The sequence below is a fragment of the Typopeltis vanoorti genome, chromosome 3 (genome assembly GCF_054136105.1).
Source record: "Typopeltis vanoorti isolate ZY-2024b chromosome 3, IOZ_Tvanoo_1.0, whole genome shotgun sequence".
Classification (NCBI taxonomy): domain Eukaryota; kingdom Metazoa; phylum Arthropoda; class Arachnida; order Uropygi; family Thelyphonidae; genus Typopeltis; species Typopeltis vanoorti.
The window spans coordinates 92,079,648-92,093,489 of NC_143551.1; the positions used below are offsets into that span (position 1 = coordinate 92,079,648).

The following is a 13,842-nucleotide window of genomic DNA, read 5'->3' on the forward strand; positions in this document are numbered from 1 at the left end:
GGAATATTTTCCAGAGTTCGTTTTTTAATGTTCTGTAGTTATCTACGTGTTTTAACTTTCTTGGTAGGTTGTTGATTTGCGTGGGTATCTGATGTGATCTCACAAAAGAACCGTATGAGTTGTTGAAGGGTGTGGGGATGTAGAGAGTTGTTGAAGGTTGTGGGGATGTAGAGAGTTGTTGTAGGTCGTGTTATACGATATGTGTCTCTGTTGTTTCGATAGGTGATGTTGAAATAATTCCTTGTTAATGTCATGTAGTGTTTCAGGTTTTTAATGCTCAGAATTCTGTGTATAGCCATGTGCTTGTCAGATATTGGTTGTTGCGTGTAAGGTGTCCAAATCACTGTTGACACGATTTTTCTGTGTAGTGTTTCTAATTTTGTTAGGTGGCTGTTTGATGTATTTGCATAGACTGTTATTCCGTATCTGAGTAGAGATTCGCAGATACCGTGATATAGGAGTTTTTTTATGTTGGGTGGAATAATGTCTTTAACTTGGAAGAGTTTTGCTGCGATGATCCGGAGTTTGGTGTGTAGGTATTCTATATGTTTTGTCCATTTAAGGTGGGAATCTATATAGAGACCGAGGTATTTTGCGTGTATTACAGATTTGATTTCGGAACATTGGCAGGTATTTTTGTTGTTAATGCAGCGGTATGTGTGACAATGTATCGATAGTGATGCAGGGCATATGACTCTTGGGTTGTGTATTATCAACATCTGTGTTTTGGTGGCGTTGATTAGAATTGCGTTTTGGTGGAAGTATGTTGTGATTTCGTTTAGGTATTGTTGTGCTTTGCAGAGAGCTGTGTTAATGTCTGTGTGGATTGCTAGTAGTGCAGTGTCATCTGCGTATTGAAATATTTGACTTCTTATGGATATGTTATGAACATCGTTAATGTATATGTTGAATAGAGTGGGTGATAGTATGGCAGGTATTATATAAATATAATATGGCAGGTATTATATAAATATAAAACACGGTATACCTAGAGGTATACCGTGTTTTACTTGTATACTCCGACTGTGACATGTACCTATTTTTGTTACTTGTGTTCTGTTTGAGAGGTAGTTCTTGAACCATGTATGCAGTGTTCCTCTTATACCTATTGAGTATAGTTTGGTGAGTATTATGTCATGTTCAAGTGTGTCAAATTTTTGGTTAGGTCCAGCAGTATAAGGACGGCGTACTTGTTTTTGTCGAGAGCTTTGTTTATTGTGTCGGCGATGTCTAAATATGTGTAAATAATAATAATAATAATAATAATAATAATAAATACGATGTGAATCTGGTAATGAGATTAGATCAGATTAGATCATAATAAAGACACTCTAAGAAAGTGACTATCCACTATGCTCATCAAAAATATTAAAAACAAATAATATAGGTAATAACAATATAGTTAAACAAACAAAAAAAAATGCAAGAAGTTTTTCTGCATTAATCAAGCAATTATCAAAAACAGTTCGATGTACTAAAACAACAGCTAATTTGTATATAGATAAGTTGATTCGAGTATATATATATATATATGTGTGTGTGTGTGTGTGTGTGTGTGTACACACTGGAAGTATATAATATGGAAAAAAAGTTCTTGATTCTTTTGATTTTGTAATTTTTTTTTTTTTTTTGCTGTATTAATACAGAAATTTTCAGCAAGTTATATTTCCACCAGGCGTGTTATTGAAAGTGGAATTTCGAACAGTATAAAAAACTGTGATTGGGGGTTGCCTCCTTTAGAAAGCCAGATGTGAAAAATGTGTGTTATAAATAAGGGTATACATTTGGTAATATAATAGTTTGAAGTTTTCAAAATGGCCGTAGCAGGTGAGTGTGTGTGTGCATCGGAAGAACAGCTGTATAGCGCGTGGGCTGGCTGCAATGATTTTAAAATTCTTCAGAGTAAGTAAACATTAGTGTAAGTTGTGCTGTCTATATTTTAGACCAATGAAATAACCAATGCTTCGTTATTAATTAAAACAATCAACGGGATCTTGTGAACACCACTGATTTATTTACTTAGATTTATACTAAGCGGAAGTCGATGGGGACTTAGTCACTCCGTATTTATTTTCACTTGTGAATTATTGAAAAGTTACGCGAGAATCGTATAAGGAAGTTATTGTTGCGGCGTCACGATTTTCCATCCCACAAGCAGTCAAACCTGCATGAGAACATACACAGCATTCAGTTTTGTGGGTTATGTATAGTTGGATGGATTTGTGGAGTGGCCTTCCTACAAATACAAGTACTCCATGGAGGTGCTAAGTAGTCATGATGATAATATAGAGGAATATTATCACTAATAATATTCGAATATTATTAGTGATGATTATATCTCAAAATGTTCGTAAAAGATGCTATTATAGCATGGGGACATCCATGAAAGTTGTTTGCTTGCGGTTAAGAAAGATATTATTATTAAACAAGACCTCATGGAGTCAAAGACTCATCTGGGAGGTCCTTTTATCACACACACACACACACACATCTCATCATACCGTGTCCTAAACACACTCAAACTCCTTGCAGACACCACACTCTCTATAAGTGCTGGATTTTTCTCTCGCAGAGCAGTTGAGTGAGAGAGAACGGTGACTACAGCAAAATATTGTCTTACATTAAAATTAGTTAAATAAATTTAGATATTTTCTTAGACATTATATTTTCTCCATTAAACATCAACATGAGTTAGGAGACTTATGATAATAGAGACCTGTAAACTTGTCAGTAGATAGAATTTTTCATTTTATAGAGGGTGAGAGAGAGAGAGATCTGTGAATGTTGAGAATGAAGGCAGACAAGAAAGGGGTGAGAACGAGATTTTTCTCTCGTAGAGCAAGGAAATGGTAAGGGCAAGTATTGAGAATGAATGCAAGAGAGAGAGAGAGAGAGCATGAAAGTTGGTGTGGGTGATATATGGATTTCAATGAGTCTCTGGAGTCTTGGCAATTATTTCTGTATTTTATTTTTTTATCTTCATATAAAATGTGGCTAACATGTGTTGCCTGTTAATATTATTTTACTACTGATAATGCAGTTGTTCCATTTTTCCTGCCTATTTTTAAGGGATTTTACTGATTTTTCTTACCTACTTTATCATGGCAATTGTTTATTAAAAAGATACCTTTTGGAGGAACCCACAAGACTCACTGGGGGAGACACATTCACTCAACACCTTCTATAATAATGTTTCATAAATTTATTTATGGATGATGAAAATGCACTTTCCACTTGCCATCCCTTCCACCATGAGAAGAATCTAGTACTTACAACACTATACTCTTGCTGCTTTGATCCCTAAACTACCAGAGATGACCTCACATCTTCCTCATAATGAAAGAGTTCTCCTCTGTGTTCTTTGAAATCCTTTACCACTTTGTTTTCATCATCACTCTGCTTCTGTCCGTTTGTTATTTTTTTTTTAATTATTATTACATGTTAAAGATGTTGAAGTGCTCTTTTCAAGAGGATTTTTTAATGCTGGGGTGGAGAAAAAGAGGAGACTTGGCATGGAGTTGCTGAAATGTTTGCACTTCATGTATTCAGATTCTGTTAAGACAGTCATGATATCCCTGTAGGAACTTATTGTGAGAGGGCACTCTACATAACCCACCATCTCCACTGCTTAATCACATAATTTTGCTCCTTCAGAATAAATGCCAAAACAGGCGAACCTAAACTGATGAAAAAGGAAGGGCCTGTTAAAAAAGCAAAACCAGTTGCACATAATTTTGTATTGGTATTCCCACCATAAATCTTGTCCCAAACTCGGCTTGTCCTTCAAGTTTCTCTTCCACAATCTTTCTCAACCTCTTTTCAAGTATGCCTGCATAAATCTTTTCTGGAACACTTAGTAGAGAAATTCCTTTGTAATTCTCACATTCAGCTTTATTCCCTTTTTATAGATGGATACTATCAGTATCCTTATGAGTACCTTATTCATCCTTCTGTCCAAGCTTTCTGAATTAAGCAGTGTAGCCACTGCAAAAATTTTATACCTCCATACTTAAACATTTCTGGTCGAATATCTACTCCAGCTGTCTTTTTCATTTCAAGTTTTCGACAGCATTTTCTACCTCAATTATTGATATGTACATCTCTTACATTCCTCCATTACTAAGCTCCTTCAATAGCCTCTAGAACTCCTTGGGGGGGGGGGGAACCTAGGGCTTGACTCATACTCATTTAATCCTTGTAATGTGTACTGGCCAGGAGATCTTGCAGATTATTTGGCGGTCAGGGTTTACTAGTTCATTAAAATTTATCCAGGGTGCACCACAAGCAGGCAAGCTAGCTCTACACACTACTTGCCAAATTAGTGTGAATCATGTCTATCCTCTTCTTTCTATCCACTAGGTTCTGTAATTTGCATTCATTCAATCTGTCCTTATATTCCACATCCCAGAGCCAGAAGCTCTCTTAAAATTTTCTCTGTATTCTTTTGGGCAACTTATTTGCTAGGAACTTTTGGTATGCTTTCTTCTCTTCCAGGACTGCTTCTTTAACTTGTGTCTGCCATGGTATTCTTATTTTTCTGTCCTTGTAGACAACTTCACCATATACTTCCCTAGCTGAATCAATGTCTTATTCAGAGTTTGCCACTGAGACTCTAAGGTTTGTTTTTTGTCCTCAGTTTGTTTCATTTTTTCTTCAATAATGTGCATATAGCTGAGTCTACAATTTAAATGTAAAATCTGCTCAACTTTCTTTTTAAAACTTTCTTACATACTGTTCTTTTTAATGTGATATCCATTTTTATCCTGCTTAGTACTAAGTAATGGTTACTTCCAATTTCAAATTCTTTGTACACTCTTGTACCCTGAATTGCCATGATGATATCACTATCAACAATGACTTAGTCAATGAGATATGTGTCTTCTCTCCATGTGAACTTAAATGTGTGTGTTGAAACATGATGTTAGTAATGACTAGTCCATGTCCTGAGCAGAAGTGTCCAGTAGATACTTACCTTCTGTATTATTAACTTTGTCTTTTTCTCTAAATTTTTCCCAAATGTTCCTATTATGCCTGGTGGAATTCATTTCCTACTCTGCTGTTAAGGTCTCTAACAAGAACCACTTTTTCCATTTTTTTTGTCAGCTGCTTGTTCTAATGACTCAAAAAAATTCCTCTACTTCTTCCTTAGAAGAACCTTCTGTTGGACCATAGGCACAAATAAGTTTTCATTGTCCATTTCCATGTATTGAAATTTACCCACATAACTCTACTTGAAACTTTGTTTTTGAGAGAGACGAGAAGATTATTTAATATATTGCCAGATATTTCATTTTGAAAATAAACTATCATCAGTGGCTTGACAGGAAACAGTCTTTTACAAGGTAGAATTCAAACAATGGATCATTTAAAATTAGAATGAGCCGCGTGATGTTACATTGCTAATCACGATATCATTTCACTGAAGAAATGTAAACATAAGGGTGCAGAAATAAATTACATGTATAAGTTCACAATGGCATACAAAAAACTTAATTTATAAAATCATATTAAAGATATCATTAGGCAGATGTAGTATCTAGAGGTTATTACAAAAAAAAAATATATATTTATATATATCACTGTGTTATTCGGATCAAACTTTCCCATATTTTTGACAAAAATATGCAGTCATTTCAGTTCAAGTTAGGGAGTTGAAGTAAGGCCTTAGCACTCTTTGAATAAGTGTTTGAATTTATATCAGCATCTGTGTAGGAGAGTTTTAGACCAGAGAATGTTGTGGTTTGTTCTATTCTGTGTTGCACCAATCCAGACTTATTAGATTTGTTGTGAAGAATATAAGATTGATGTTCTTGTATTCTTTTTTTTTTTTTATAGAGTGTCCGGTTTGTCCAAAGTAAGAAAGATGGCAGTCACATGGAACTTGGTATAAACCAAGAAGAGACATAGTAGAGCGTACAACAAAGAATCTATACGTCGAGTTCCAATACCATATGTCTTCGGAATTTCAGAAACGATTTCAAGAATTGTGAAGAAATATGATCTAACAGCTACTTATATTCCTATCAATAAAATATCCCCCTATTTCCCATCGTTTAAAGATAAAACTCTACTATGTCCCTATGGCTAATTTTAAATGATCAGTTATTTGTATTCTACCTTGTAAAAGACTGTTTCCTGTCAAGCCACTGATGATAGTTTATTTTCAAACTGAAATATCTGGCATATATTAAATCTTATTGTTCAAATGTATTGATAATTCTACTTGAAAGTGCCTTCCAATTAAGAAGTTTATCGTCATGTTTGGTGTTGAATGCCATCTCTATTTCTTCTTTTTCTTGATCATTATTGCCTGAAAATAACATCCTATACTTAGTAGATCTCACCTGTTTTTGTCTTTGTCTCAGTAATGCCAATTATGTCTTTAGTACTTTTCCAATTCTTCTACAAGTTTGATTTCCTGTTAATTAATACCCCTTATATTGATGGTTCCTATCTTCGGTTCTTCTGATGTTGGTTTATTCTTCTTCTAGTTATTGAGTCAGAGCTTGCTGCAGTAGCTGAACTTTGTTCATTCGGGTTTCCTGACAAAAACAGAGGCAGCCTTGTCTAACTGGGTGATGCCCCAGCCAGTATGAAATCTGATGTTGTGCTATCATCATATGCATTTTTGATTTAAGCCAATAAAAGGTATAATTTGGTCAGCTAAGTCCCATATAAAGTTCTGGGGGCATAAAGACAAAGAAGAGACCCATCCTCGTGGATTCAGTTGAATTAAATATTTCAGTCTGAATATAACATTGAGTCCATAGACAATACAGCAAAGTAGAATATCAAGAGCATTATAAAAGATAGCGACACACACTTTTGTAATATGTACTGTAAATAGCCAAGGGCGATCATGAAAAGGAAAAAAAAAAGCTTTTCTTTTTTAGGTAAAAAAGAAAGAAAGACAGTGAAAGCTTTCAGGTTACTTTGACAGCACTGTATAATTAAGTTTACATAATTATTAAGATCCTATCAACAATTTTCCTCCAAAGTAGTCTATTACTTGTAAGTACTCCAATATTGTCATATCTAACATTTCGTTTTCTAGGGTAGTTCTGAATCAGTGAATCAATCCACTTAAACCTTGGTCTCTGTGTCTCTTTGCTACCATCTTGGCATCAAACACCTGTTTTGCTAACTTATCCTCACCCATTCTATTGAAGTGGGCTAGATTAGCTCTGCTTACACATTCTTGAATACTAATAGTGTCAAGTGCCTTTCTAATATCTTATTTTTAATATGATTCTGCCATTGATCCCACAGTTCACTCCTCTAATTTTTCTCAGAATCATCATATCTGTGGTCTCTAGTTTTTGATTAAGTGTTTTATTTCTAACCCAACTCTCAGATGCGTAATTTAAAGCTGGTTTGAACACTGTCTTGTATAGTGCTAGTTTGGTGTTTTTTTGCTAATTTCTCTCTTATTCCATATAAATTTATTCAGCTGGTTACCCACTGTACCAGCTTTGCTTATTGTGTTATCTATTTCCAGATTTAACCTACCAACTTCACTACAAAGTGTGCCTAAATAGCTGAAATATTTTACTTGTTCTATAGGATCTTCATTCAGAATACAGCTGAAGTTTTCTGTGTTCCTGCCTATTTTCATAGTTTTGAGCTTTTTATTGCTGATTTTCCCTGGTTCACCCCTGATTTTACATGAAACCATCTTCCTCTCTTTCCTTCAATTCTAAATGCTGACTGACAGCTTAAATATAGATCATGTATTGCTGTTTATAATGTTCAATTCACCCCACAATTGTAGTGTTTTGCAAAGCTTTTCTCTTGGCACCTTGTATGCCTTTTCCAGATCTACAAAGCTTAAGTATGTATCCTTGTCATATTCCCACGATTTCTCAATTATTTGCCTTAAAGTGAAAATCTGATCTTGACAACCTGTACGTGGCCTGAACACAGCTTGTTCTTTTTTGAAGTTTCTTTTCCACAATCTTTCTCAACCTCCTCAAGTATGCTTGCATAAATCTTACCTGGAACACTTAGTAGAGAAATTCCTCTGTAATTCTCATATTCAGCATTATTAAATTTTTTATAGATGGGTACTGTGTGAGATCTCTATTCCAATCATTGGGAATTCGACCTTCCAACCAGGCCCTCTGAATTATGCAGTGCTTTTATTTAGCCACTGCAAAACGTTTATACCTCGTAACTTCCAGCTGCCTTTCCGTATTTCAAGTTTTTAATGTCTTTTTGTTTTTCTCTAGAAAATTTCCTATTATGGTTCTGCCACTGCTTGGTTTAACAGTCTTTCAAAGTAATTACTCTAGTCATCTAGGATATTCTTCTCTTCAGTTTTCATGTTACCTTTATCATCTTTGATTCCTTTTGCATACTCCTTCCTCCATTTTTAAGCTTCATCAATAGCCTCCAGATTACTTTGTCATCTTCCTGATATTTATTTTCCATACTCTTACCAAAGTTTCCCATGACTTTTGTTTAGCTACTTTTACACATAGCATAGTTCGCTTACATTTTTTTCTGTATTCTTTTAGGGCTTGTGCTGACTTATTTGTTAGGAACTTTTGGTATGCTTTCTTCTTTTCCAGGACTGCTTTTTAACTTCTTGTGTCCACCATGGTGTTCTTATTTTTCTATTCTTGCAGACAACTTCACTACATACCTCTCTTGCTAAATCATTTGATGTCTTCAGAGTTTGCCAATGAGACTCCAAGGTTTGGTTCTTGTTTTCAAACTGCTGCAAATTTTTTTCAATAATGTTTGCATAGTTCAGTACAATTTATCAGTAAAAGCTGCTCAACTTTAATTCTTTTTAAAACTTTTTTATGTATTGTTCTTTTCAACATACTATCCATTTTATCCTGCTTAGTACTAAGTAATGGTCCCTTCCAATTTCGAATTTCCTGTACACTCTTGTCTCCTGAACCAGCCTTATGATATGGCTATCAACAATGATGTAGTCAATGAGGCCATCTTATTTCTTGTCTTCTCTCCATGTGAACTTGTGTACATCTTTATTTTGAAACATGGTGTTAGTAATGACTAGTCAGTGTCCTGAGCAGAAGTCCAGTAAATACTTGCCATTATTATTAGCTTTGCCCTTTTCTCCAAATTTTCCCAAAATCTTGAGGACAGAAAGGAATTGTATGTGAGAGACCACTTGCATTTGAATGAGGAAGGACGTAGGCATCTGGAGAGATTGCTGTTCTGAATGAGTCGGTGTGTCAATGCAGGGAAACTAGAATACCTAGGGTGGATGGTAGCAGGGGTGGCCTCTTGTGGGAATGGGTACTTAGGAGAGGGGGGATGACATCAGGTAACGCTGAGCCCAGTGGAGACTAGAGGGGTAATGCTGGATATTTTTATGCTTTATACTAATGCCAGTAGTATCCGGAATAAAGGAGAGGAATTGGTGGCGCTGATAACATCAGCCTGGCCAAAGATTATTGGGATCACTGAGATGTGGTTGACAGAAGAGGATATAATAACAGGAATAGAAGTAGCAAGGTACAGCATTTTTCAGCAGGATAGGAAGGGAAAGTGTGGTGGCAGAGTACTGCTTATGATAAGTGACAACTTATGTCCTCTAAGAGTGGAGGCTTTGGAAGGCAGTCACACCAATGATTTTGAAAGCATATGGTGTGAGGTAAAGGTGGGCAATAAACTATATTTAGTGGGGTGTTGCTACAAACCAAGGAGCACAGATGGTGGGGACCAGAAGATGTTTAGACAGTTGAGCTTGGCAAGTGCAAGAAGAATGGTTGTTATGGGAGATTTTAACTACAGCAGTATAAATTGGGGAGAGGAAGATGCATGTAGCAATAAGTGAATGGAATTTTTAGAATTCCTGAGGGACAAATGTCTTAGGCAACATGTAATAGAGGGAACAAGAGGTTCAAGAGTTTTGGATTTGGTCGCAGCATCAGAAGAGTTGATAATAATGAGATGACATCTCTCCAACTGGTTGGAGAGAGTGACTATGTTGTTTTGACTTGAAAGATGAATAGACATGCAGGAGTATCAAAGAGACAGGAATGTATGTGGAATTATAAGGCAGGTGATTATAATAGTCTTAGACGTCAACTTGGGGAAGTTTTATGGAGGGAGGAATTGGAAGGCTGGGATATCATTAGTGCTTGGGAAATTGTGAAGGAATATTTGTTAGCAGCAATAGTAAGCTGTATTCCACAAGTGAAGAAAAGGACATAATTTGGAGTAAAGTGGATAACAAACAATATTAAACAGGAACTGCATGCAAAAAAGAGGCTGTGGAAGAACTATAAGGAGACCGGTGAAGAGCAGATGCATGAATATAAGACACAAGCCAGGAGAGTGACTAGTATGGTAAGGAAGGCAAAACTGGAATATGAAGAGATTGGCTCTAAGATCCAAAGAAAATCCTAGGGAATTTTTTAGCTATGTGGCCAGTAGGAGGAGAAATGATTGTGGAAGAATGACATTGTGGGGTAAAAATGGGAATAGAGTGACTGATGCAGAGGACATGGTAGAATTGTTCAATGCACACTTTATTGGAGTAGTTCATCTTGGAGGAGTATATTTTAATACTAGAGGGATAGGGCAGGTTTAGAGGTGCAGGAGGAGAGTCTGTTCCAAATACTGAGTACTCTAGATCTCAGTAAAGCTGTGGGACTGCATGGTATTTCACCACAAGTTTTGAGAGAATGTGCTAAAGAACTGACAGCTCCTTTGACCTGGCTTTTCAATGAAAGTCTAGCTACGGAAAAAGTGCCCAGGGAATGGAAGGAAGGTAAGATAGTGCCATTGCATAAGGGCGGTAGCAGACGAAGTGTCTAATTATATCTAGTTTGTGTGTCATCAGTAGTTAAGATCTTGGAGAAATTAGTGAGGGACCGTATCCAGAATTGGGGAGATGAGAGAATGTTATCCGTGAGAGTCAAGATGGATTTGTGAAGGGCGTGCTCTTGTTCTAGTGATATGCTACCCTTTTATAATAAAGTTGCAAGAGCAATAGATGAGGGAAAGGCATATACTGCCATTTTCTTGGATTTAGTGAAGGCATTTGACAAGGTGTCACATGATAAGCTGATATTTAAGTTGCAGCACATGGGTTTGAATGTCAGGTTGGTCAACTGGATTCAGGATTGGCTGTGCGATAAGTATCAGAGAGTTGTGTATGGTGGGGCAGTTTCAAGGAGGCAGAAGGTTACAAGTGGGGTCTCACAGGGCTCAGTACTGGGACCTATATTAATGACATTGTCAGTGGATTGCAGTGGGATATTCAGTTGTTTGCAGATGTGAAACTGGGAAGGGTTAGTAATAGTGCAGATGTTTGTAGCCCTGCAAGAGGATTTGAATAAGCTAGACAGATGGGCAAATGAATGGGGTGTCAGTTTAATGCAGAAAAATGTAAGGTCTTGAGGTTTGGGACATATCGATGGGATGCTGCATACTCTTGGAGGAGCTATACTTGAGGAAGTGGGGGGGTGGGACAAGAGATCTAAGATTGATGATTGATAGAAACCTAAAATTTAGGGGATGTATGGCAAAGGTGGTGAAGGTAACACAGAGGATTGCTGCCATAATGAGAAGAAAGCTGACTTGCAGAGATAAGTTATCATTCTATTGTATAAGACCCTGATCAGACCACACTTAGACTATTGTTCTCAGATTTGGTCCACAGGATTTGAAGGGGATAAATTAACTGTGGAAAGGGTACAAAGGCAGATAAGAAAGATGGTTTCAGGACTGTACAATGTTAGTTATGAGGATCGGCTGAGGGAATGTGGGCTGCAGAGTTTGGTGGATAGAAGGAGAGGTAATATTATTGAGACTTTTAAACTGTTGAGAGGTGGTTACAGGGTTGACACTGGGGAGTTCTTTCGCTTAGTTGAACAGCGGGAAGGAGTGATGACAAGAGGCCATCCCTGGAAGTTATGAAAGGAAACTGTGAGCAAGAGGGTAAGGAGTGGTTTCTTTGCATGAGGGTGGTTTAACCATGGAATGCATTGCCTGATGGAGTGGTGAGAGCGAGAACGGTCAGTGAGTTTAAGGAGTGGTGTGATAGACTTTGTGTTTCCTAGGAAGGACCTCCTGCGATGAGTCTTTTGACTCCATTGAGGCCTGAATAATAATAATAATAATAATCTTCTGGGTTGTTTAAGGGTCAAAGCTGTATAACTGAGAGGAGACCTCCACATAGCCTTTAAAGGAATGTGGAGAATCGACCAGGGCTTCTGACCTGATGTCCAATCCTCACCTTCTCGTGGTGCACCCTGTTGGGTATCTACCTGGATACTGAACGAACGAGGATGGGCTGGCAATTTGGGATTTAGCCGACCGACCAAATTGTATTCTAATTGGCTTAAACCAATATACAAAATGATGGTACAACATGACAAAATTTCATGCCGCCTGGGGTGTCGCCCAGTTAAACAAGGCCCCCATTGTTTTAGCCAGGGAACCAGGGCGAACAGTGAAAAGTCAGCTACTGGAACAAATCTGAAAGCACACCCGAACTCAATTTCACCAGTGTTAAAGATCGGTACTATCAACATAAGAAGCCTGAATGGCAAAGAAATGGAGCTAGCTGAGGAATTAGATAAGTACCAGATTGACATAATAGGGGTGACTGAAACAAAAAGACAAAAACTGGTGAGATCTTTCTGAGCAATAAATACAAAATATTATATTCAGGCAATGACAATCAAGGAAAAGAAGGGGTAGCCAGAGTATTCAACACAAAATATGAGGCTAATCTTCTTGAATGGCAGGCAGTCTCGAGTAGAGTGATGTGGGCAGATATCAGAATGGGGAACTGGACAATGAGACTTATTTGTGCCTATGGTCCCAAAGGAGGCTCTACTTAGTAGAAGTGGAGGAATAATTCGAGGCTCTAGAGAAAGCTACTGACACAATGAAAAACAAAAAGTTGGTCCTGGTTTGGAATCTAAATAGCAGAGTAGGAAGTAATTGTTAGACATACAAAAATATTTTGGGAAAATTTGGAGAAAAGAATAAAGCTAATAATAATGGCAAATACCTGTTGGATTTCTGCTCAGGACATGGATTGGTTATTTCTAACACTATGTCCCAACATAAAAATGTGCACAAATTCACATGGAGAGAAGAGGCAAGGAATAAGAAAAGTCTCATTGAGTATGTTATTGTTGATAGTGATGTTTTCTCCCTGGTGCAGGACACCAGAGTGTACAGATGATTTGAAATTGGAAGCGATCACTATTTAGTCTTGAGCAGGATAAAATTGAATTTCATATTGAAAAGAATGACATGTAAGAAAGTTTTAAAGCGAATGAAAGTTGAGCAGCTCTCAGATGTAAACTGTAGACTGAAATACACAAAGATTATTGAAGAAGAAATGAAGAGTTTGACAACAGGAACCAAACCTTGGAGATTTAGTGGCAAACCTTGAAGAAAACCCTGATTGATTCATCCAGAGCGGCATGTGGTGATGTTGTCTGCAAGGATAGAAAAATCAGAACTCCCTGGTGGACACAGGAAGTTAAAGAGGCAGTGAAGAAAAAGAAGAAAGCATATCAAAAGTTCTTGGCAAACAAGTCGGCTTGTGCTCTTAGAGAACACAGAGACAAATGTAAGAAAGCTAAACGCTGTGTAAAACTAGCTAAACAAAAATCAATCGGGGAATTTGGCAAGAACATAGAAAATAAATATCAAGAAGGTGGTAAGATATTCTGGAGGTTGTTGAAGAAGCTTTGAAATGGAGGAAAGAGTGCTGAAAAGGAATTAGAGATGATAAAGGTGACATGAAAATGGGAAAAAAAGATATCCTTGAAGTGTGGAGTAATTACTTCAAAAAATTGCTAAATGAAACAAGCAGTGATAGCACAGTGGTAAAAAACG

The 13,842-nt window shown here is 37.0% G+C and overlaps 1 protein-coding gene across 1 annotated transcript in view; it reads left to right on the forward strand.

Annotated features, from left to right (window-relative positions):
• The first annotated feature begins 1,814 nt into the window (after nt 1-1,814).
• The window catches only part of LOC150108384 (uncharacterized), a 399,479-nt gene continuing 387,451 nt past the window's right edge, over nt 1,815-13,842 (forward strand). The window contains exon 1 of the mRNA XM_090390735.1: nt 1,815-1,902. Within this exon, the coding sequence (XP_090246861.1) occupies nt 1,815-1,902 (88 nt within the window). The remainder of the gene's footprint in view (nt 1,903-13,842) is intronic.